This window comes from Panthera leo, chromosome B4 (assembly GCF_018350215.1).
Source record: "Panthera leo isolate Ple1 chromosome B4, P.leo_Ple1_pat1.1, whole genome shotgun sequence".
In the NCBI taxonomy this organism is placed as follows: Eukaryota; Metazoa; Chordata; class Mammalia; order Carnivora; family Felidae; genus Panthera; species Panthera leo.
This window is the reverse complement of record NC_056685.1, coordinates 138,547,457-138,571,990: the sequence shown is the minus strand read 5'-3', so window position 1 is coordinate 138,571,990 and position 24,534 is coordinate 138,547,457. Positions and strand designations below refer to the sequence as shown.

Sequence of the window (24,534 nt, the reverse complement as noted above, 5' to 3'; positions counted from 1 at the left end):
TTTGATGCTTATTTTTAAAGTCTCTTCAGCTGTAGTGGCCTTTTTTCTTCTAATATGGATTATATCCTTTAGAAATGTGTCTCTTCTTCATTCAACAAACATTTATTCAGCCTTTACAATGTGCAAGTGCTATTTCTGAAAGCAGGAGATGCACCAACTACAAAGCAGACCAAGACCCCACCCTGGTGCAGCTGTGCTGTTCCTCTGTTCTTTCCATTTGTTACTCATTTCCATTATTTGTGCTGTTTTCTCTTCCAGCAACTTCTGCTTCTGTATCATGCTAATCTTCATGGTTTTTCTTTTTTTGCACTTTTGCTCCCATATTCTATTTCCAGCTTAAATTGAATGTGGAGCTAAATTCTTTTAAGTTATCTATTGTCTTCTAATAATATATTTTTAAGGCTATAAATTTTCCTCTAATTACCGTGTTAGCTGCATCCCCCAAGTCCATTACTTTAGTTTCTTACTGTCGTTTTGTAATTTCCAGTATGACTCCACTTATACTTTAGGAGGTTATTTATATGTAGATGGGAGTTTTGGCATTTAAGTTTTCTCTCATTGGTTTTGATTTTTAACATTATTGCATTCTGGACAGAACTTATGGGCCTGTATACTATTGAGGCTTTGGGTTCTTAAAATTACCTTTGTGACAGGTCAAACGTTTGTAAGTGTTTCTCATGTGCTAGAAGTAAATGCACATTGTTTGTGGAAAGCAAAATTCTATTAGATCAAAAAATGATTTTTCTTTAAATCTCTCCTTTTTAAACTTTCCCCTGCTCAGTCCACATTTTCTGCAAGAGGTGCGTTAGCACATCCCATGCGCCGTGGAAAGGCCGATCTTTGTCCACAGTTGTATCGCTCTTTGCTTTCAGATGGGGTTACGTTTTTTTATTTACACAGACCAGAGACTGGCATGCTCTGTGATCGTAGGACATACATGCCCCTTTGTCCTGTGAATGCTCTTCAAATACGTTTTAGGAGAACACAGATATTCTTGGCCATGCTTTCTTTTGGTTAATATTTCTCACACTAATTTTTTTCATCCTTTTATTTCAAACTTTGTGCCTAGGTGTATCTCTTGTAAACAGTATGTTACTGGATTTTATGGGATTTTAAAAAGTATGATGCGAATCTCTTTGCACAGGTGAGTTTAAGTTACCATGACCCCTTGCTTACGTGGACTTACATGGCCCATGCTATTTACCACATTGTCCCTTTGCTTTTTCCAGATCCTCTTTCCCAGCTTCTCTGGACTTGATCAGTTTTGTTCATTTGCTTTCTTTTCCCCTCTCCTGGAAGTTATACACTCTATTTCTACACTTAAATTAAAAAAAATTTTTTTTAAGGTTTATTTATTTTTGAGAGACAGAGACAGAATGTCAATGGAGGAGGGGCAGAGAGAGAGGGAGACACAGAATCCAAAGCAGGATCCAGGCTCCGAGCTGTCAGCACAGGGCCTGACGCGGGGTTCAAACTCATGAACCACGAGATCATGACCTGAGCCGAAGTCGGACCCTTAACAAACTGAACCACCCAGGCACACCCCTTCTACCCTTAAATTTTAAATGGTTTCTTAAACTTGCATTTTCTAAGACATTCCCGAGTAACCCGGCTGAGCAGGTCCACAGCCGCCTGCCGCAGGTCCCTGAAGATGGGGGGGCCGTGGGTTCTCTGCCAACTCACCCATTCCCCGCCAATGATGGGAGAATCCCATCACAAGGTTCCCCTGCTATCCGAAAGTGGACCATTCCTAAAATCTTCCCCAAGCCAAAGTGGCATAGAGGAAAGAGACAATTAACATTAACTTTTATGAAAAGATGTCTCAGTATTCCCAGACCCAAAAAAATCACCTCTTAGGCTTTTCTGACGCCTTAGGGCAAGCACATCTTGCTAACGGATGCACAAAGTAGCTTGAGATAAGGGACTGATGCCGACAGACATGGTTCAGAGCTGTGGCAGCCGGATGCTGAGACGCTGAGTGTGGTGGTGGGGAAGGAGCCAGGCGACATCATTCTCGCTGCATCTAAAACAGCCCGTTGTGGAACCAACGCTGAATGCCATTTTCCCCTTTTGCCTTTTTTCATAAAAGCGACAGTCCTCTCTGGATGTCTTCTGGTTAGAGAAAACAGGTACCAATGTGGGTTTTTCGTAAAAGTGACGTGGGGTAATGCAAACTTTTGAAAAGCAGGGGACACCTCTACTAGAAATCCATGCTGGAAAAGCACTCAGAAACATAGATGTTCATCACAGCATCATTGGCAACGGGAGAAAACTGGAAGCCGCTTGATGTACAGTAAGGGAATAAATGAATTATGTTAATCCATGCAACACAATATTATGCAGTCATTAAAATCATGTCTGACGAATTTTAATGATAGGAGAAAGCACTTAGGATATTAGCGCTGCGAGGTGTCCTCTGGAGGGCTCTTTCTTTCTTTCGGCAGGAAGGAAACAGACGCTGCCCAGCGCCGGGGGACGTGAGGGAGGCTGGGGTCGAGGGGAGTGAAACGACGCACCCCCTCCCCAAGAACGGCTAAGGCCATCCCAAGTGTGGGTGAGGACGTGGGGCAACGAGGAACTTCGTGCCCTGCGGTGGAAATGTAAACTGGAAAACCACTTTGGCAAAGAGTCTGCCATCATCTACGAGAGTGGCTGAAACACACCACCCGGCCCTGCAATCCTACTTCCTGACGAGCACCCGGCAGGACGCTGTGCCAAGGGACACGCGCGCGGTGTTCACAGCAGCAGGATTTGTAACAGCCCCAAACTGGAAACAACCCAAATCTGTTGTGGCCCATTCATACAAGGGGAAAGCGACAGAAAGGAACAAACCACAGCTACCCCAGACGCGGCGTCCACAAGCAGAAAGCGGGGAAAGGCGAGTCGCTCACCAAGAGGGATCCTGTGCAACTCCTTCAGACAACAGAGCTGGGGTGGCGTGAACGCTGGGAAGAGGGGCCCCCCGGGAGGTGCGGGGTGCGGGCCAGGGCTCTCCTTGACCACAGCTGTGGAGCCCGGTGCCTGCTTGGGGATCACTCACGGGGCACTAGATTTGTGAGGTGCCCCCTTCTGCGAGCATTACGCTTCGGTCTAAAAGTAGAAGCGACAACGAAAGCCACTGAGAAAAACATAAAGACAGAGAGAGCAGACTGGTCTTCCATGGTCGCGAAACGAGCTGCCACCAGCTCGGCCCAGGGCCGCCCTGCAACTGCTGACGGAGCCCCGCGTCTCGTGCCCGCTCCCCCCACTCGACTGTTACTGACGGGCGCGTCTCACTGACCTCTTGTGCCCCTCCGCCTGGAGAACTGCCCGCTTTCTGTGCTGTGCGCATTCTTATTTCCAGGGTTACTTCCGAGAACCCTGTACGTATTCAGGAACGTAAGCGTCTCACGTGTCTGCTCAGCTTGCTATCACTGATCCTCGCCTGGGCGCTGGCCGTCCTCACGGCTGCTCCGCGCTGCATCGGCCTGGGTTGTGTGGTCGCTGGCGTCACGCTAGGAAAGCCGTTGGCCACTCCCTGTTATAAAAATATCTATTTGTTTTGTGGGCACTTTAGGGAATTTTAATTTGTATGTGTAAACCCATCTGTCTGGAACGCATTTGGATATGTATGTTTTTTTCCCTAGATGCACAATCAGCTTCCAATTGGCAAGGGGACGGGCTGGGAGTTAGATCCTTTGCGTGTGGTCACACGGCGGCTGCTGAATCAGGGGCTACTGGACGAGGGAGGCAGGCCTGGAGGACGAGCGGGGCAGACCCCTGGGCAGCCATGACCCACGGTGCCAACAAGCAGCAGGCGGGGGGGTGGGGGGGGAAGAAGAGAAGCTCCACTGGGGTGGGGCAGAACGGGGGAGGCTGCGGGAGGGCCCCCACTGCCTGACACGGAGCAGTGGTGGCCCATGTCCTGAGTAAGCTTCACAGGACGGTGGCTCTGATCGCACACCCACCGGTCGTGCCCCAGCGGGAAATGTCCAGCTCAAGGCAGACGGCGCCCGGAGCCCCAGGCACGTCAGAGACGGGACCGGCCTGTTCACACACAGAGGGGGCTCCTCCCACCTCAGAGCCAGGTTCGGCACTGGCACAGAAGCCCTGCCCACCGGCTCGTCCTTTGGGGCGCACAGGCCTCCACCCCGACCTTTCCCTGCCTCCCGGGACCTCACCCCTCCCTGGCGCGTCTGACCTTGCTGGGACCCGGCTGCCCCAGGAGCTCGTCTCTGGCACTTTCCACGTGGCAGCAGTGACGACAGGCAGGGCCTCCCCAGGTGGCCTGGCAGGGGGAAGCTCACGGGGACGGGGGTCAGAGGCGTACCTCAGGACCCCGGGGCTCGAGCCACCTGTGGGGGCTGAGACCCCGAAGTGGGCCCGAAGAGCCAGGCCACGAACGCCAACAAATTATGACTACGAACAGCAGCGGTGGCCAGCTCTGAGCTGTGACCCGCACCGGAGCCTTCCACCTTCCAACCGGGGAGGGCCGCTGCGTCTCCCTCCCGCGAGCACACTGACAAGGTCTGGGCGTCAGCCCCAGCTCAGCGCGGCGCTCAGCCACAGGGGGAGGGTGAGCGTTGTCACCCGGCAGGGTCTCCTGCCCCCCACCCAGGGACGGCACCTGACCCCACCCCGCCAGTGGACAGCATAAGATGGCAGAGAGCAGAGCACTGCCTGGGGAGTCCCCACCATGGAGGGAAGGGGACGTGGGGTGCCGAGGGGCACAGGGCACCGTAACAGCAGCTGAGAAGCTGGGGCTCACGGGGCCAAGAGGGTGGGAGCCAGGAAGCAGGGATGGCTACATCCCGGGTCCCGGAAGGCACTCGACTGCTGTGGCAGGGTGGGGAGGCCCCTCCTGTCCCAGGCCGGCCTGGAGGTGACCCCCAGCGGTGCAGGGCTGGGGTTTGGGGCCCAACCCGAGTACGACTGACCCCTGCTCTGTCTTGAAACTCTATCTCCCTGAGAGGTCCCCCCGGGATTCGACAAGACTGTGGGTGCCACGCCCGGGTCAGGTCTGGCACACATGCCCCACCCTCAGCTGTCCCTGGGCTCCCCCGCTCTCCTAGGAGAGTCCTTGAATCAGGCACAGGCTGGGGGTTCACTGCATCTTTATTCCCATTTGAACACATCGTATTCCAGACAGAACACCCTTTAATCGTTCCAAATCGACCTACTCAGACTCACAGGCACTCACGCATCAACAAGCCTGCGTTCAACTTCAGGGTCAGACACACACGCGCAGGAAAATCCAGGCGGAACCTCATTTAAAGTCGCAGATCCTCCTGTTTGAAGAACAAACGGCCTCGAGAGGCAGATGTTTGGGGGGCCCAACACCTTGGCCGCACGGAGCACTCTGAGCTAAGACAGCGGTTCCTGGGGGCCGGGTGGGGGAGGGGCTGCCTGCACACGGCCACGGGCGGCTCTTCCTGGAACCGGGTGCCCCGGCTAAGAAGGGGTGCAGGCCGGAGGGCCGCTGGGTGCCGGAGAGGAGCCCCCGACCCCAGGGGCTGGGGCTCTGAGGCGACCCCTCTGCTGACCTGGGAGCACCTCCCATTCACAAAGCATTTTGTGCTGATTTCCACACCACATGTAATGACCCAGGAATGCTTTTAATGAGAAAAAGGACACACATGTCACACGTGTGTATGTACTCAAGTCCCGTTTGCAGCCTCCCCGCAGCGTCCTCACGCTGAGCTGTGCAAACACGGGGCACTGGCCTGGCTGTTCCAGGACCAGAAGCAGGTGCCAAGGACAAGGGTCTGTCCCGGCTCAGGGGTCGGAGTTGTCCCCAGAGCCTCGGAGCGTCCACGTCCCTGCTAGCCACAGGCCTGCACAGGCAGGGGCGGGTGGAAGTGTGCCTGGACCCCGCAGAGCCCCAGGCAGGCCAGTCCAGAACCTTCACACTTGGGCTCTCTGCTTGGTGACCAACGAACGGCGGGGAGCAAGCATGTCTGTAACCCGCCGGAGACATGGGAGGTGCGGCCAGGCTGAGGCGAGTGGTACGAGCTCCGATTATTGAGGCCAAACCCTGCCCATCCTGCGGGCCCAGCGCAGGGCGCGGGGTCCCCGGCCTCAGCCTGTGTGGCTCGTCCCCGGGGCCACAGGGCCCTGAGCCCCTCACCTCCCGGCGGAACAGCACAGGGGCTCCTGAGGGCTGAGCGCTCCTTTTGAAGAGGACGGGATGCAAAGCAGGGCCTTTACTCCGCTCCTCCCCCCTGCTCCCGAGCCAGAGCCTCACCAAGAGAGAAGGGACAGCCACAGCGAAAGTGATGGCAGTTACAGGAACAAGGCCAACGCCCAGAAGCCCTGTGGGGACGGAGACTTCACAGGTTAGGGCGGTTCACTTCTTATTTTGTCTATATTTTATTCTCTTTCACTCAACAGAATAGAATTTTTGCATTTCAAAGCAGGTATGAGATGGCCACCACCTCCTTCTGCCCCTGGCACCAGACAGCAGGCCTCTCCCAGAGGGTCTGGCTCTCGGGCTGCCGCGTCCTGGGGGCTCCAGGAGGTGGTCATTTGGCAAGGACGCTCCGGGGACAGGGAGGGAGATGCCCGCCCACCTCTGGCCCCCTGAGCGGCCAGGACCCTCCCCTGGCTCTCTTTGGTATCTCAGGCAACAGAGGCGCCCCCGGCCAGGCCCCGGCCCTCCCCTGCGCCCGGGCCTGGCCAGCCCCCTGGAGGGCAGGCCGCTCCAACAAGGCCTCTCCTTGGCCACCGGCCCGCAGCCACGGCTGTGCTGGCCCTGGCTCACTTCTTGTAGTGATTGGGGGCGTCCGCGAAAGCAAACTTCAGGCGGTAGGCCTCCGCCAGCAGCAGGCTGATGTCTTCATCGCCCCAGTGGGCCGTGGGCAGGTTCTGAAGGAAAAGCAGCAGCTCCTGGGGGGAGACAGACAAGCCCGGGTCAGAGGAGGTGACCAGTAGCGGGGCAGGGGCTCCCCTCGGTGGGGACTGGCCAGCAGTGGGGATGAGCCAGAGGGGGCTCACAGCTTCCTAGACGCCGTGAATCGCATCCCCTCCCCTCTGTACCCTGAAAGGCCCCAAGCCCCGTGGCCAGGTGGAAGCCCCTCATATGCCCCCCCCATCCCTATTTGGTGATGCTGCTGGGACGAGGAGGGCAGTGCTACCCACGCCTCACAGCTGTGACCTCTCTGAATGGACCCCTCGCGCTCCACGGTGCGGGTGCTGGTCTGGGTGGCTGGGGGTGGGGGTGCTGGCTGCAGGTGGGCCACCCCAGCCCAAGACCCTGCAGAATCCAGAAGTAGGGACCCCTACCCCCTGGCCTGGGTGGACTTCGGGCCCAGATTTCTGTGCCTCCGGTGACATTCCTTCAGCAGGGACACTAGGGCCATCATGGACAGGTGTGTGCCCCTGCTGGGTGGGCGGGGGGGACACACCACGGAGCCCCTGTCACTGTCTTTACTTGATACTCTGTTTCCAGGAAAGACCAGGCTGCAGACCCTCGGCTGCCCCCAGCCCACCCCCATAGGACACAGGAACTATCTCAAGAGCCCACGGTTTGGAAACCAGAGTCAGAGATACGGAGGAAGGTGCTGGACAGGAAAAACACGGCCCAGGGCCTCAGCGATGCACGCAGCCCTCCCTGCACACTGATCAGCTCCTCTGACGGACCACAGTCCTCGGCCAGAGCAACCAGCGACACCACCAAGGGCGGGGTGAGTCTTGGGGGGCACAGGCCCCAGCACCCAGGGGGGGTTTAGCAGGACTGGGGAGGGCTGTGTGGCCAGGATGGCTTCCCGGGTTGGGGGGGTCTCCAGGGAGGAGGAATGGGGGCCTGGGTCATGGGGTCAGGGCAAGGCCGGAGGCCAGACTCCCTCTCAGGGGGCAGGCTGGCACCATGCAGATACCTGCCGGCTCTGGTCCCTCCCACCCGCCCAGCCCATCAGACCAGACCCGAGTGAGCCCAAAGGGTGGCTGGGGTTCCAAGGGGTTGGTGCCACTCCTCCAAAGTCCCAGCAGGGAACAGGGCACAGGGAGGGCCCCAGACTGGGGCTGCCCCTCCCTGCCTGCCGAAGGGGAGACTCACACAGGCCCCACCCACCGAGTCTCCTGTCCCCGCAAGGCTGCGACCAGAGGGCGGGAGGCATGAGGAGGGGCTGGGAGGGAGAGAGAGAGAGAGAGAGAGAGAGACAGAGGCAGGTGCTCCATTCACATCCTGGCCCAGCCCTGGGTGGACCCTCCTCTCTGAGCCCCACCCCTTCATCTGTAGGCCAGAGCTGGGAGCGCTCAGGCCTCAGGCTCTGCAGCACGTCTGGACTCACACCCGCCACTGCCCGCCTCGGGGGCGTGGGGGGCCTCAGGCTCCTCATCCGCAGAGTGGGGTCTCAGCTCCCGCCAGGGGCCGGGCGCGGAGCCACGCGGCGCCTCGTGTCTGCTATGCCGTGCAGGGCGCTCCCCCGCCCGCGAGCCGCCCCCAGGACCCCCCTGCGCCGGCGCCTCTCCGCTGCCGCTTTACCCCTTCCTCAACCCCATTTCCTGTTGCATTTGGGATACTTTGTGGGGGCCTTGAAATTGAATTCACGGAGCAAATTTCAGTGGCAGAATGTCCCCAGGGACACATCAACATCAATCTGCTGTCTTTCACCATTAGGTGCAACTTACACGGACGCCAATCCAATTCTGAGCAGGTCGTAAATAAATACCTTTGGTTTTATTTTTAATCCACTTCGCTTCATATTATCATGACCTCGCTACTTGCGAGGTGAGAAGCAATACCCTCCCATTACGGTAACTCACCAACCCCGCTGCACACTCAATTTCAGAATCTAATTTAGTCCCCCAGGTTCACTGGATGGAGGGAGAATAGAAAAGCCCAGCGCCTCGCAGCCTGCAATGCTAAAGAAGGAAAAATCTATCCGGGTGACCTTTACGGGAGGCAAAGAACACAGCCACACGCGTCCTTAAATACAGATTTTTTCTTTAAAAAGGCCTGTCTTATTTATGCATCGGGCAGAGATGGCTCCGATCCGGGAGGCACGGACGGTTATTGGCCATGAGCTGTTTTGCATTACCCGCATCATTCAGGTAAAGGGCCATCGCTCGTGAAGCTGTCAGCAGGGGTCCGGCCCTCCCTGGGGGGGGAGGGGGGGGGTCTGCCTTTGAAGCAACGGTGGACAGGAAGGGCTGCGTCCCACAAACCGCAGAAAGACGAAACGGAGCTCCATCAACAGCGCCCTGCCCTGTGAGCAGACATGACAAGTGACAAGCAGAGGAAGGTTGGCTCACGACGCTGCCGTCCTAAGAAATCAGACGAGTCGGGTCCCTGTAAGTCTCTCCCCGGTGCTCCGCGAGATGCCGCTTGTCAACACAGCCGCAGCAAGAGTGCGCCCCGGGGCACCTGCCGTTCACTGTTAGCCCGTTACCACGTGCTCCGTGGGCACCTGACCTGTGCTGTCCGCAGGGAGGGCCCCACCCGCACACCTGGAGGTCTGCGCTTCTGAGCCCTGTCCACACCTCAGAATCAGCCGGGGAGCTCCGGAACCCCACTAACACCCAGGTCGAGCCATGGGACAGCCAGCCCGGAATCCCAGGGGTGGGCCTGGACATAACGGCCACCTCTCGGGATGATGAGCGGCTTGGCCCGCACTCTGGACACCCTGACATTCCATCGTGAGCCTGTAGATGGCAGCCAGACTTCCCTGTCACAGGCCATCCCCCACGGAGGCCACCAGTGCCCCCCTCCCAGGTACCGGCGGGCCAGGGGCACACAGCTCTGGCACAGGCAGGGGTGTTGTTGCAAGCCCCCGGGGAAGCGGGTCAGAAGCCCCGAGCTGGCCGTTCCCAGCAGCTCACCACCACAAACAGCACGGCACAGGACACCTTCCACCTGGAAATGGGTGGGTTCCAAGAGGAACCTGCTAACGTGAGACAGCAAACGTTTTCACTTCAGGTGCTTCTCACCAACAGGGCTTTATTTTTCCAGCCTGATGAATCACACCGCCATTTGCAAACCAGGATTACGTGTGTGTCCCGGGAAGGACGCAACAGTGACACGCCAGCACACCTGGGCTCCAGGAGAGTGGGCCGGGGCCCCTCCCAAGCCCCCAGAGCTCCCTGTTTGGCTGGCCCCTTGCGGAGGCTCCCCGGGGCGTGGGCTGAAGTGGCAGGGCGAGGGGGCGGCAGGCTACGGCTCAGCCGTCAGAGGACCTGGGTCCAAGCCCCACTCTGCTGCCGTCATGACCTCACGGCCCTCTGCCACGGGGTGACCGGCCTCCTCTGTGACGTCTAAGTGCAGGCATCCCTGTACCCCTGAAACAAAACGTCCGGGCCGAGGTGGCGCTCGGTGTCAGTGCTTGGCGGCCCAGTGAGCCTGCCCGCCAACGGGGCTCAGATCCCAGTCCTGCCTCGGTTGGTCACACGACCCTGGGCGAGCCTCCCGACTCTGTACCTCAACCCTCGTGTGTCAACGGGGACAAGAACGTCCCTCCCTCCCTGGGTCGTGAACGCGTGCAGAGTGCCCGTGACAGTGTCCGTAGGTACAAAGCACAAACTAAGTGTCTCCCGCGGCTGCGAGGACCCACCACTACGGGGTGGTTCCTAGGATTCAGTCCCTGTTAGCACTCGGTTGTCATCGCCACAGTCACCGCTCGTGGTCAAAGTAAGAGTGGTCGTGGCGGGAGCAGCAGTTTTGACAAATAAGTGATCATCCGTGGGAAACACAGATAGTTTAGCAGGTAAGTTTAACAAGAAATGCAATTCTCGCTGGATGGTCCGCCCAGAGGGGCAGCGCAGGCACGCAGCGGGTTCGGGGGACAAATGTCCGAGGGAGGAAATGCATCCCAGGTGCTGACCCGCAGCCGTGGACCCGGGGAGGCCCTGAGCCTGCGCGGTGGCACCGAGGCTGGTCATCCTGAGGCCGCCAGCGAACAGGAGAGGACACTGCTTCTCGGCCTCTTTGGCCCAGATTTTCAAGTTCTAACGTCAGATACAAAATGAGTTATATTTACCTTAAAATCTTCCCAAGGAGCGACCGAGCATAAGCTGTTAGGTGCACCAGACACAGGGGCCGAGCCATCGCTCTGCTCTGTGCCTGGATCACACCTGGACGGGGCTCTCTCTGCAAGCCCCTTGGCCTCCCCCTGCAGCTGACAGATCCGGGGCTGCTCGGAGGGACGCTGCCCGGCCGCTTGGCCACAGGGCTCTAGGCTCCAGGCCCCAAGAACACACCCCTTGGCCAGTGAAGGTGTCTGGGCCTCCCTGGGCGACAGGAAGTTGGGTCTGTCTGCGGAAGAGAGGAAGTGGTGTGGCCAGCACCCGGTGGAGGCGTAAGCAGGTGTCTCCCGCTGGAATGGCAAGTCAGGAGCCACCGGGCGAGAAAGGACAGGAAAGGACCCAGGAAGGGCAGACGCTCCTGACCTCATCCGTCCGTCCGTCCGTCCCTTTGCTCGTGACTGCGCACCGAGCGTGGCCTGTGTGCCCAGCACAACGCAGCAAAAGCCAGCAGCTCTGCCCCCAGGGGCCCAGACTGAAGGGGCACCTGAGCCAGCATGTGCAGAGGTGGGGACCGGGCGACACACAGGTACGTGACTACGAAATGCATGACGTTCGGTCCTGCGCAGTCATGACCGGCCCTCCTGTCCGCCAGCCACCGCTGAGCCCCCATGGGTGTGCGTCACGGAGAGCGCACCCCAGACTTCTAGGAAGAGGGCCTCCCGTCAGCCCGGCCACCACAGAGCCCCTCAGGTACCCATCACAGAGAGCAAATTCCGGGCTTCTAGTAGGAAGTCTGCACGAAATCTGTTGATTACAGGTTGAAAGATGGTTATTTCCGATTTCTGGGTCAAATAAAACATCAGCTAATTTCACCTGGTTTTCTCCACTTCTGTGGGGCCACCAGAAAATTTAAGATTTCCCTCATGGCAGGGATGACGCTCCACGGGACGGCCCTGCTCTGAGGAACACGAAGAACACCACTTTCCAGCTGTGCCTGCTGCCCCCCACCCCCCACCCGCGGCGAGCAGCCTGGCCTGCAGATGGCGTGGACCAGCGCCTTTCTCCGTGGGACCCCCTGGCAGAGAGAACACACCGGAAGGCCCCCGCAGACAGCGGGAAGGGCGGAACACATCGGCGCCTGCTCCTGTGTGTGGCACAGAGCACACAGAGGTCAGCTTAAAAGCTGTTCGAGTCAGGGGTTCACAAACTGCCAACTCGCAGAGATGAATAAATTAACCACGACGGGGCTAAAAGGGCCCGTTTGCTGACCCTTATTATCTCTCCCCTTAACTGGGAAGGAAGAAACAGGAGTCCCTCGCTGACACACGAGTCAGGTAGCAGGGCTAATTGGTTTAACTCCCTTTTCCATCCACATTCCGACGTTCGATTTGTGCGGCTTGGCTAGAAAACCTCACGGCGTGGGCACTCCGGCCATCTGCAAGGCAGGCCCTGGTGTCACCCGGGGGGGCCTGGGGGCGCAGGGCAGCAGCATGGGGCTGCTGGCGGGTGGACCTTGGGCACCTCCCAGCCAGTCTTCTGGGGGAGGAGACCAAGGCACAGGCAGGCCGGACGCCTGGAGCCAGGCCCTGGGTGGCTTGGAACCCATAGTGCAAGGCGAGGCCACAGCCCAGGCGGCCGGCAACCCCGGGAGTTGAGCCCCTCATCTAGGAGGTGGGGACTGTGACCGGGACCGCCTCCAGGCTCGAGGGCCTACGTGTCAGAGCTGAGCCGGCTGCAGAACAGGTGCTCCAGGAAGGCGTCGGCCGCGTCACCGTCATCCTGTCCACACCCGAGGTCCCGGGCACTACTCACGGCCCCTCGGAGGACACAGGAGCAGTCCCTCGAAGGGCTGTGCTGAGAATGGAGTCAGCACACCCGGGTGGCACGATGCCTGGCACGCGGGAGCCCGTTGCCATGCTGTCACCGCTGCCACCACCAGGCCACCACGGCCACGCCCACTCACAGCTGAAGGCGGATCGGTACCCGTGTCCCCCGGGCGCTGACGTGCGCCCTCTGTGAGCACAGGGCCGGTCGGGCCACTGCAGCCGGCCTCCCGCCCGCCCTGCTCCCGGGCAGCGCCTCGGACCACACACTGCAGGGGTCGGGGGTCATGGTCCCCCGAAGCCATGGCCCCTGACAGCCGGCAGAGGGACAGGTCATTTGTATTCCTGCCCGTGCAGGAGCTGCTAGGGTCTGATCCATATTCAACATAAAATCTCTGTTCTTGGTAAGTACACGTGTAAAACAGCACATAAAAAAGCGGCCCGGATTAAATTATACCAGAAGGGGTTGAGGCGTCTGCTGCAGTGCCGGCGGCACGGGGAGAATGCTAACGGACGCCGGGAGCTCCGGGCTGGGCCTCGCTGGGCACCCCCGGGGGCGGGCACGCAGGGCGAGCACGGGAGCCGGGACCCATTGGGCCATCTTCCCTGGAACGGCGTGGCTCCTCTCCCGCCGCGGTCCTCTCGCGTCTGCTCCTGGCGGCCCACCTGGGGGCCAGGATCGCTTCCCACGGGGACAGCGCCTGCCCTGCTCCAAGTGTCCCTACGGGTCTGTGGGAGCAGGCGTGGCAGTGGCTGGCGTGGACTGGACTGCTATTCAGCCTGTCACGGCCACCTGGGGCCGTCGTGTGCATCCGCGGTCAGTCAACCACAAAGCTGCCCTCTGTGCGTTGCTCACTTTGTGCCAAGCACCGCGCTGCATGGCGACCGTGACGACCAACCCTGGGGGCACCCACCCCCATGTCTACAAGGATCCCGGGGGACCCCCACCCCCAATGCCAGGGGAGACTGAGGCTGCAGAAAGCAGAGTCAAGCAGGCTGGGCGTGGGGGCTGCCCACCCCAGACCTGACACCTGACCACCACACGGCGCTCGCTGCCTGCGGGGCTGGGTGCTCGGAGGCACCGCCCCGTCCTGTGTCCCCACTCTCCTCCCAAACCTAGAAGGGCATCTCACCGGAGCCCTGCAGCCCCGGGCTGGCGGTCAGACGGCGGAGGCGAAGATGGTGGGTGGGGTGACGCTGGGGGAGCCAGAAAGTCCCTCAAGGAGGCGGGGGGCCAGACCTGGTAAACCACGTCTCTGTCCCGCCCCCCGATCCTCGGTGTCTGGGCACCGGCCACGGCTGCGGAAGGGGCCCTCCCTTCTTTGTCTTAGCCCTTCTCTCTCCATCCCACATGGTGCCCTTTACGTCAACAGATGAAAGAACACAGGACACGACCTGACATGCGGTGGACACGCAAGTCACCGCTCGGGAGGGCCAGTCCTCTGGCCAAGCTCCCGCCCGTGCGGGAGGACCCGCCAAGTCCTCTCCTGCGTCCCCACCAGCGACTGACCCAGCCCGAGAAGGGAGCCTCCCTGCCCTCTCCAGGGTGGTGGCTACGCTGTGATGTCCTCACGGTCACGTCCTCACCTCACCTGCAGGACGGAGAAGTGGCTGGGTAGCACCCACTTGCCCGACGTGGCCCCCCGGCGCCCGGCTACCCCTGGGGCCGCTTCCACCCCCACCCCCTGACCTACGACAGCTGATTTCTTTGACAATCCAGTTATTAGTTTGACAATCCTGTCAAGTTCTGGACCAAACCAGGGCTAAAAATAGAAGATGGTGACAGCCGGCTGGACGGACGGCCAGCTGCCAGGCTGGCCAACCCGCTGGTGACAGCCTTCCACGAGGTGCGGAATCGAAGGTGACACCGTCGTAGAGCGATCTGAGGCCCCGATGGCTCAGGGAGGCACGCTGTCCTTATAGTTAATTTGGTATTTCTTTTCCAAAAAAGGAATTCTAAACAGAATTTGGGTCCTGAAAACACGAGCTTGGCGCGAGTGCCCCAATCCGGGCAGCCTTTCCGCTTCACGTGTCCACACTCACCAAGGGGCGTCCTGTCCGCACACAGGGAGTACCCGAAGTCCCGGCGTGGCGATCAGAGTCGCCTCCTCCCGTGGGCACCTTTCCGCCTTGAGGGACGTGGGGCCAGGCGGCTAGTCACAGACAGGGCACGGCAAGATGTCATTGCGGAGGCGTCCTCGCGGAGGGCCCACTAGGGAAGGACGCGCACGTCCAGGAGGAGGCCTGCTCACCACCTCCAGGGGTCCCCCAGTGTCGGTCCTCCCTGATCCTCCCCTCTTCCTGAAGCACCCCCCCCCCCCCGCCCCGCCAGCATCCCCGTGCCTGAAGCCCCCTCCTACTGCCTGGCCACCTTCCAGTGTCCTCGGTAACCCTCCTCAGTGCCAGGCCCTCTCTGCCCCTGCAGCCCTCCCCAGGGGATGTCCCCCAGGGCCAAGGTCACCCCCCATCTCTGCCCCCACCATGACCACGCCCTGAACTCACATATCTGATGGCTGCACACCTGCACGCCCTGGCGTCTACTTGGCGTCTAAAAGGGTCTCAAACTGGGCATGGCTCCCCTGCCCTGGCCCTGCCCCCCACCAGCCCTCCCCACCCCCCTGCGCTCAACCGGGACCAACACAAAGGGGCCCACGCTACCCTCCTCAGCCCCGGGTGGCGGCTGAGACACCGAGGCTTCCTCTCCGCCAGGGAGAAGGGCCGTCAGGCGGGGCCGCGGCTGCAGCCCGGGCACGAGCACATTCCACGGCAACACATCCCACCTCCAACGGCTGTGTCTAAACAGGTGGTGACACTGATGTGCACAGCTGACTTCGGACTCGCTGGCAAAATGGCATTTTCCTTGTGCTGGACGCCGTAAATCTGTTTCAGGTGTGTGTCTCACACCGACTTGCCCGCCGCCGGGGAGGCCGGGAGGACAGACGCACGGTGTGGCTCAGCTCCGCCAAGGCCAGCGTTTGCACCCGCGCCTACCGGGAGCCGCCGGCCTGGCTCAGGCCGGGGGGCCGTGGGGGGTGCGCCCAGAGCCACAAGAGCGGAGGGCGGGGCACACGTCGGGAAGCGCCTCAGGGCACCTGGAGCGGGTGCAGAGTGACGGCACCCTGAGGTGGCAGGTCTGCGTCGCGGGCTCCCGGTGAAGGAAGCCGCCATTTTCTCCCTGACCGCGCTGCTCCAGAAGCTGCTCCCGGGCCCTCGGAGGCTGTGGGGAGTGACTGACCCCCACGGTGTGAGCCCCGCAAGCCCACCCAGGGTCCGCCCTTGGGGACCACACGCCACGGGACCCTGGGCCCCGTCTCCCGCAGCACGAAACTGGGGAGAACAAGGTCATCCGCCTCACCGGGCACAGCAGGGTCCGATACGAGAGGACGCGAGAAGGGGCTCTGTGGTGACCGTGTAACCCCTGGCACGTGCCGCGTGTCCACCACTCTCCACGAGGGGGTCTCCCGTGTCCTGGTCCCATGTGGACGCAGGGACCGTGCAGAGGGCACGCAGCACCCTTAGCTGGTTGGGGGGTGAGACCCAAGGGGGAAGGGCCCACTCAGGAGAGGGAGCCAAGGAGGCTGCGAGGCTGGTGGAGGCTGGGGCACCGGCCCGGGGACCTGGAGGTCACTGGAGGTCCCTCACGTGTGCCCAGTGGTCAGCACGGGGCTGGCTGCGTGCCTGCTGAATACGCACGGTGCCCACAGTGGGCAGGCCAAGAGGCGAAGGACTAGCCATGGAGGCACCAATAACGCAGGTGCAGACGGGCCAAGGCACAGGGAGCCCTGGCAGACCCCCTGCAACTGAGCTGGACGGAGAAGGCTCTGGGGCCCGCTGGACACACCGGGCGAGGCCCAGGGGTCAGAGTGCAGGGTGAATCCTGGGCCACGGCGATCGACTTCAAAAAATACTTTCAGACCACTTTTGGATTCACAGCAAAACTGAGCAGAAAGTACAGACTCCCCACCTACCCCTGCCCCCCCGACAGCCTCCCCCGTTATCAGGATCTCCCACCAGATGCTGCGCCTGTCGTAACCGACGGCCCCACAGCCACACATCACGGCCACCCAGAGTCCGCAGTCCCACACGAGGGTTCGCGCTGGGTGTTGTACGTCCCATGGGTTTGGACGAACAAACAGTGACACCGCTGTAATGTCACACAGAGAAGTCTCGCTGCCCTGAACATCCACTGCGCTCCCCGTTCACCCTTCCCTCCTCCAAACCCCCGTCGACCACTGGTTCTTTCACTGTCTCCACGGTCGTGCCTTTTCCGGAACGTGACGTGGAGCAGGAATCGGCATGTGGCCTTTTCGTGGGCTTCTTTCACTCACTGATGTGTATTTGAGGTTCATCCCTGTGTGTTCTGGCCTGGTGGCTCCCTTCGCTTTAGCCCTGAAGAATACACCCATCATGTGGATGGACCACAGCTTACGTGTCCATTCACCTGCTGAAGGAGGTCTTGGTGGGTTCCAAGTTCCGGTGATTATTACGAATGAACACCCATCGGTAGGTTTCTGTGTGGACGTAAGTGTTCCACTCCTTTGGGCGAACTGCTGGGTCGTATGTTAGGAGTACGTTCACCTTTGTAAGGAGCCACCACGCCGCCCTCCACGGTGGCCACGCCATCCCGCGTTCCCAGCGGCCGCGGACGAGCGTCCCCGGTGCTCCGCGTCCTCGCCAGCGCCGCGTGCTGTCGGGGAGGCAGACGCCAGCCATGCTGACGGACGCGACTCTCGGGGTTGTCGCCTGCACTTCCCTGACGGTGTGCCACGTGGAGCACCTGCTCGTGCGCGGACTTCCCATCCGTGCGTCTTCTTCGGTAAGGTGTCCGCACAAGATCTTCTGCCCATTTTTTAATTGGGTTGTTTTCTTCTTGAGTTTGAAGAGTTCTCTGCATACTCAGGACAGCGGCCCTTTATGAGATCTATTTTGCAATGATTTTCTCCCCGGTCTGCGGCTCGTCTTCTCATTTTCTTGACAGCGTCTTTCACGGAGCAGAAGTTTCTCATTGTAATGCTGTCCGGCTCATCAATTATTTCCTTCACGGATCGTGCCCATGGAGTTGCATCTAAAATGTCATCACCAAACCCAAGGTCATCTAGGTTTCCTCCTCCACGATCTTCGGGGAGTTTTCGATAAAACTTTACGGTTTACACGTAGGTCTATGATCTAGTTTTTAATTTTTGTGAAGACCGTAAGGTCTGTGTCTACGTTGTTTTGCATGTGATGTCTGGTTGCTCAGTGCCACCTCCTGAACGTCTTTGCTCCTTTGTCAGGGATCGGTGACTGTATCTACACGGGTCCACTTCCACACTCTGGATCCCATTCCGTTGATCTGTCTGTCCGTTCTGCCTTTGGGGACACCACGCCGCCTTGTGGGGAGTCTTGATGCCCAGAAGGCAACGCCTGTCCTCCGACGGTCTTCCTCTCTGTAACGTGGGGGCTGCTCTGGGTCCTGTGTCTCCATGTGAACTTTGGAATCAGTCTGCTGACATCCCGGGGCGCCGATCGACTTGGGATTATGAAGAGGGGAGCTCACAGGGCCCCGGGGGCCGAGCTCCCAAGGGCTCTGACCACTGGTCTTCTGACGCCCTGACTTCAGTGGTGGGCCCCACCCCCAGCCCTGGGTTGCAGGAACAAGTGAGGATAACCAGGAGGGGCCTGGACACCCGGCTCCGGGCCTGTGGTGTCCTGCTCTGGACCGGGAGATGCACTAGTGAGGACACCCCTGCTGACGCTGATCTTGGGGTGCCCCCCACATTTTTCTCACTTCATCCAGCAAGCTCAGGGAAACGTACTATATCCGTTTTACAGATGAGAAGCCAAAGAACAGACTTGCAAAATGGCTTTTCACAGCCATGCGAGAGGCAGATGACCAAGCCAGCAGGCTAAGCCCCCCACAAAGTCAGCAGGACCCAGGCCGCACTCTCTTAGGACAGACAAGGGGTCCCGGTGTTCACTCAGGTCCAGAGTGAAGGGTTGGCAGCGGGCTGGGCCCACGTGGCCGTGTCCACGCTGTGCTGAGGGCACGATCGGTGCTGTGACAGGTGCAGGAGGCGGTCCAAGCAGGCCAGGCCCGCAGCCCTGCTGTTGCTCTTGAGTGCAGACCTGCCCTCACTGCCTCTGAGGAGGAGGTGGAAACAGGCGTGAAACAAACACAGGGTGTCTGCTGGGCCCAGCCCAGGGGGGTGGGCCCCCACCCTGAAGGGGCTCATCTGAGGCGGGTGAGAAGATCCACACTATGGAGCGGACAGGGAAGGGGCCGGGCCAAAGGGCTCACAACAGCCTCGAACTTGGAGGTTGTGATCACCCAGGGTCCACATCATGAGCCTCACCACCCTCTTGGAAACCCCCGGGGAAGCCATCACATCCTCAAAACAATAAACGTCTAAAAGCCCAGGTGCCTGGAGCCGGCAGACCTCAGCGTCCCCCAGACTCCACACGCACCAGCACTCGTCTGCTGGGGGCTCCCGTGACACCCGTGCCAGCTCTGCCCCCGCTCCCGGCCTGTGAGCCCCCTGGGCGGGGGGGGGGGGGGGGGGGAGTACAGGGTTACCCGGCCTCACCTCTACACCACTCCCCTGCCCAGCCCACTGCTGAATGAATGAGCCCCTACAAACCAGCCAACGCAACCTTCCCATCCACATGGCAGAGCAACCCCCAACCCAAGTTCCACTGCAGCCCTGCCCCCTGCAGAAGGTCTCAGGAACCAGCCAGGCCTGGGCACCCAGGAAGGGCCCCCTGGTTATGGACAGATGGCACATGACCTCAGGGGGATGCACTTCTGGCAGGGCCAGCCCTGTCCCACCACATCACAATTGCTGAAAACAGAAGACTCCTAGAGAGCGTCTGTGGAAGACAGAGACACAAGATGCCAGGTGCAGCCTGACTGTGACACAAGGTGAAGGTGTGTCCCCCACCTCTCTGAGCACACCGCGCACGGGCCCCTGGGGCGTCACGATGCCGGGGCACAGGCGTGCGTGAGACACAGGCGGACGGTGCACGTGCAAGTCCTCTGACGAGACCTCCAGGGGCGGTGAGCCAGCTCGCACGCAGGATCCTCTCAGAACAGTGAACTGTGCTCACGTGAAGCTCTCACAAACGCTGGTGACACGTAAGGATGGCCACAGAAAGTTTTCAAAAGAACAAAATAATTTTCAGGGGCAGAGATGTTTTTCTGTTTATAACTGGCAGCTTCCGGTTCCCGTGAATGCAGGGGCCACTGCGCTGGTCTTACCGTTACTTCTCAGCCTTCTTCTGAGCTGTCTTCACGGTGGGCCACGCCCGGCGCCCACACTGGCCACGGTCACAGCGCCTCTGCATCTGACATCACCTGCTTTTACTTCTTCCATCCTGTGACAACTGGTTCGCTTTTCCCGCCACCCTGAGCCTCACTTTTGACCAATTCCCGTCTGTCTGGCTGCAGGACAGTCTGGAGATACTCAGTAGGCACCACGCTCTCGGGGGGGCTGCTGGCTGGCGGTATTTGAGGATGAAGGAGTGCGTGAGCAGGGGTGCGCCCCCCGGGAAGGCTGTGGGGAGGCCCCTCCCGCCCCCCTCCAGGCGCAGCAGGAAGAGACCTCTGGCTCCTGTCCTAGAACGTGGGCTCGCAGCCCCATCCGGAACGCCGTGGGACCGATGATCTCAGAGTGCTTACAGGGAGGCGTGGGTGGGCACTGCCCCATCCAGGCGGATGGACACTGAGCGGCGCGTCCCTGTGGCGGCCACACCCAAAGATGCCGAGGCCTGGGCTCTCTGCTGCCGGGAACGGAGCTCACGGAGTCCCCTAACGCGCCCGCAGGTGCTTCATCCGGCAACCGTAAGCAAGAGGCTACAGCTTGATCGCGGGGTCTGAGCTGGAGACACAGGATCCACGGCTCCATCACGCGGATTCGGCGCAGAAGCGCCTGGGCTCTCAGGTGAAAGGGGCCCACACGGTCGGCGACCCAAGAGCTTCCGCCTGCCTCCACTAGAAGGTTCTCTGTGCCACAGAGAACACCCCACGGCTGACGTGGACCCACGTTAGGCTGTGAAGGAGCACGCTTCTTAAAGAAGAAAATGCAGGTCAAATGTGAGTACAAAATCAGGAGTGCGAGTACGTGGTGACTCAGAAAGGACACAGAAATCGGAACCGTTCACAGCGTGTTTAGGGCCGGCGAGAGCACAGACAGCGACAGCTGCCAGCAAAGTAAGATTCTCGTCAGCTGCCTAACACACCTGCATCAGACTCTCCCTAGGCTTCCGCTGCGTCTTCTTCGTTGCCTCTTCCCGCAGCAACGCTCCCGGAACGGCACGCTTTGGGGGGAGACAGAAGGTATCACGCCGGCTTTCACAGCAGCGGCCTGCACCTGGGGTACCCACTCTCGGGGGTTCCGGAAACAAGCTGGGCCTTTCTGGTTGCCACGACACCTGCGATGAGCAGGACTGCCGGCCGAGAGGCCTCTGAGCGGAGAGCGGCCGCCCTCCTCCTCCCTGACCTCCCTAGGTCAGCCCCAGCACGAGCCCCCCGCCGTCACCGGGGACGCGAAGGATGGTGCCCCCCAGTCTGCCCGGGAGCCCTTCAGCAGGGGACGCGGGCGGGGGCCCCGGGCCAGCTCTACCCCTCACTCGCACCAGTGGCCTCGGTGCCTCACCAGCCCCGGCTGTCAGAGGGCATGGCGACAGCGCCAGCCTGAGGGCGCTGCTGCGGAACCAGGCAGAATCCACTTCCCACCATCTGCAGCCCTCCTCACGGCAGTTCCGGTTACAGCCACCACCCACGCGGCCGGGGTTCAGCTGCACCAAGCCACTCGGTCTCCCCCCGACTCACGTGGTCTGACGAGGACAGGACCTCCCAGGCCTGCACCCCGTCCCCTGCAGGGACCTGGGCGACAACAGCACCCGCGCGGCCCAGGGCCACAGGCGCCGACCCTCGCCCTGAAAGCGAGTGTGAGCACACCGGGCAGGGTGTGTGTGTTGGGGCCGGCGGGTGGGTCTGCGCACCGCCCACGGGACAGGCAAAGGCAGGTCCTGTCAGCCTGTGGCTGTCTTCCCGGGGCCCCTCCTGGCTGGCATCGTTTCCTGAGGCCTTCGGCAGGGCCCAGGAGGCGGGGCTGGTGGGTTCCGGATGCAGAGAAGCCCTCTCACCCTTCTTATGCTGCTCCCGTGTCAGAAAAGGGCCCTCTTGCCAATGGAGAAGGGCCCGCAGGGCCCCTAAACACAGAGACCCTCCTAGGATGAACAGACATGTTCTGAGCCAGGAGCTTTGGGAATGCAAACGCCCCGTTCCGGCCCAGGTAACCACATGCTCCACTGCAAGCCTCTGACACCCCGGTGCAACACGCCGACAGCTTCCAAAGGCCAGAGAGAAAGGGCCCAGCTCAGGAAGGTCAGAGTGGGGGGTGCAGGGGTGTGGCGGTATGGGGGCCAGGCTCTCTTTCTACAGAAGAGCCAAAGGCACTGATATTTCCTAGCATCCTCAAGCTGGATGTGTGAGAAGGTTCTGTGCTTCCTGTCTGTAAGCACACAGTGCCAGGACACCACCGTCCAGGGGCATCCGGCCTTACCAGGAGTGTGGGGCAGGCCAGGGGCCTTTGGGAAGTCTCTGACCGAAGGCCTGACTTGCGTGAGGCCCGGAGGGGAGTGTGGTGCAGGGCACTGAGTGACAGGAGGTCCCCCTCATGTTTCCAGCACGCTGCAGGCCCCCTAAGCTTCCCCCTCGCCCCCTACCCTGGTCCCGCCAGGTCTCCAGGACCTACGCCTGGGCAGGAACCAGGGTTTCGTGCTTCAGTAGCTGGGCTGGCCCCATGGTGCACGTACAGGCCTATGAGCATCTGTATGAAGCACAGGGTCCCCAGGGGACACGGCAGGCAGTGGAGTGGGAGGGGACTCTGTGCTCCCAGGGGCCCAACTGTTACTCAGATCCCTTACTTTCCATACAGTAGGCACAGCATCACCACTGTCCCGGGCTCTGGACTGTTCCACTGAGGCACACTGATGGCCACATTCAAAAGGCAAGCACATTCCCAGAAGCAGTTCAAAACTAAGTAGCCTGCACAGCAGGGCTCTGACACCCTGATTCCAGGAACACCCTGGCCGCACACAGTCTGCTAATAGGACACTAGCCTCTTCAAGAATGTTAAAGGATCACTGCCAAGTACTCCAGACCTGCGATTTACAGACTTACAGGGGATCTTCATCAATCCACGGAGGTGTTTACAGAGTAGATTCTCCCCGCCTCCCAATCTGCTCCACTGAGGTCCTCAGTGACAGAGGAGACACTGCCCAGCTCAAGTTAGCTGGCTGGGGTAGGGTGGGGGCATGGACATAGGTGGCTCCTGGTTGTGACCACCTGCCCAGTGCCCCTCCCTGGGGAGACAGAGCCAGGGTTTCCAGGAAAAGAGGTCCTTCTGGAGGCCAAGGCTTGGGTCAGAGCACTCTCCTCCTCCAGCGCCTTCTTCTGGGGAGCTGTATGTATGGTTCCTTACAACATCTCCAAAAGGCAGCCACCCTCAGGATCTACGCAGGATTCAACCATGGCCCTTATCACCTGAGATCCTTGAGGGCAAAGGCTTAGACAGCCTAGGCCCCAAAGGGCTCAAACTTCACAGTGCCCAACTGAGAAGAGCAGGGCATGTGTCCAATTTAATGTTGACTTGTGCATGGATGGGTGGATAAAGGAGTAGATGGACAGGTGGATGGATGGAGGAATGGAGGAATGGATGAGTGGATGGAGAGATGGGTGGATGGATGGATGGGTGAATGGATGGAGGGATGGACAGATGGACGGATGGATAAGTGGATGAGTGGATGGATAGATGGATGGATGGGTGTATGGATGGGTGTATGGGTGAATTGATGGAAGGGTGGATGGATAGAGAAATGGAAGGATGGAAAAATGGAAGGATTATGAATGGATGGTAAGTGGATGAGTGGATGGAGAGATGGGTGGATGGATGGGTGAATGGAGAGATGGATGGATGGATGGATGGATGGATGGATGGATGGACGGATGGATGGATAAGTGGATGAGTGGATGGAGAGATGGGTGGATGGATGGAGAGATGGATGGATGGGTGAATGGATAGAGTAATGGAGGAATGGAGGGATGGGTGGATAAGTAGATGAGTAGGTGGAGAGATGGGTGGGTGGATGGATGGGTGAATAGATAGAGGAATGGAGGGATGGATGGATGGGTGGATGAGTGGAGGGATGGACTGACAAATGGATGAATGGATGAGTAGATGGAGGGATGGATGGGTAGATGGACAGGTAGATGTGTAGATGAGTGGATGGATGGGTGGGTGGATAGATAGGTAGATGGGTAGATGGGTGGGTGGCAGATAGGTGGACAGATGGAGACATACACAAAACTTCTGGCAAGGACTAAAAGTAGGCTCCATGGCTCAATCTCCCACCCCCCTGCCCACCTACATCTGGAGGCTAGCTGCTTCCACGAGCAGCCAACCTTAGTATGAGGCCCATGGGGCCACAGCTGTGGCAGACTCAGGGATACATTCCCAGCGCCCAGCAGAGGGCCTAGAGCACAGGAAGGTTATGTTGCTTATGTTCAATTAGCGTTACTGATAAAACTGATACATAAAAATGAACACATTACGTGCCAGCAACCATTGTGTAAAACAGAAAATTTAGTCGCATTCACAGAGTCGTACCCAGTTGAGTCCTATGTGTGGTCTTTAATCTAAGGCATTAGCCAAGTCATTTCCTTCCTCCCTCCCTCCTCTGGGGAAACACCACAAAAGATCCAACTTTTCAAAGAACCCCCCCCCCCCCACTA

General features: G+C 59.6%; 1 protein-coding gene across 3 annotated transcripts in view; it reads right to left on the bottom strand.

Moving 5' to 3' along the window:
* Positions 1 to 6,329: 6,329 nt before the first annotated feature.
* The window catches only part of TBC1D22A (TBC1 domain family member 22A), a 320,415-nt gene continuing 302,210 nt past the window's right edge, over positions 6,330 to 24,534 (bottom strand). For all 3 annotated transcript variants that reach the window (XM_042948144.1, XM_042948145.1, XM_042948147.1), the window contains one exon: positions 6,330 to 6,864. In XM_042948144.1, coding sequence (XP_042804078.1) covers positions 6,736 to 6,864 — 129 coding nt within the window. In that variant the 3' untranslated portion in view covers positions 6,330 to 6,735. The remainder of the gene's footprint in view (positions 6,865 to 24,534) is intronic.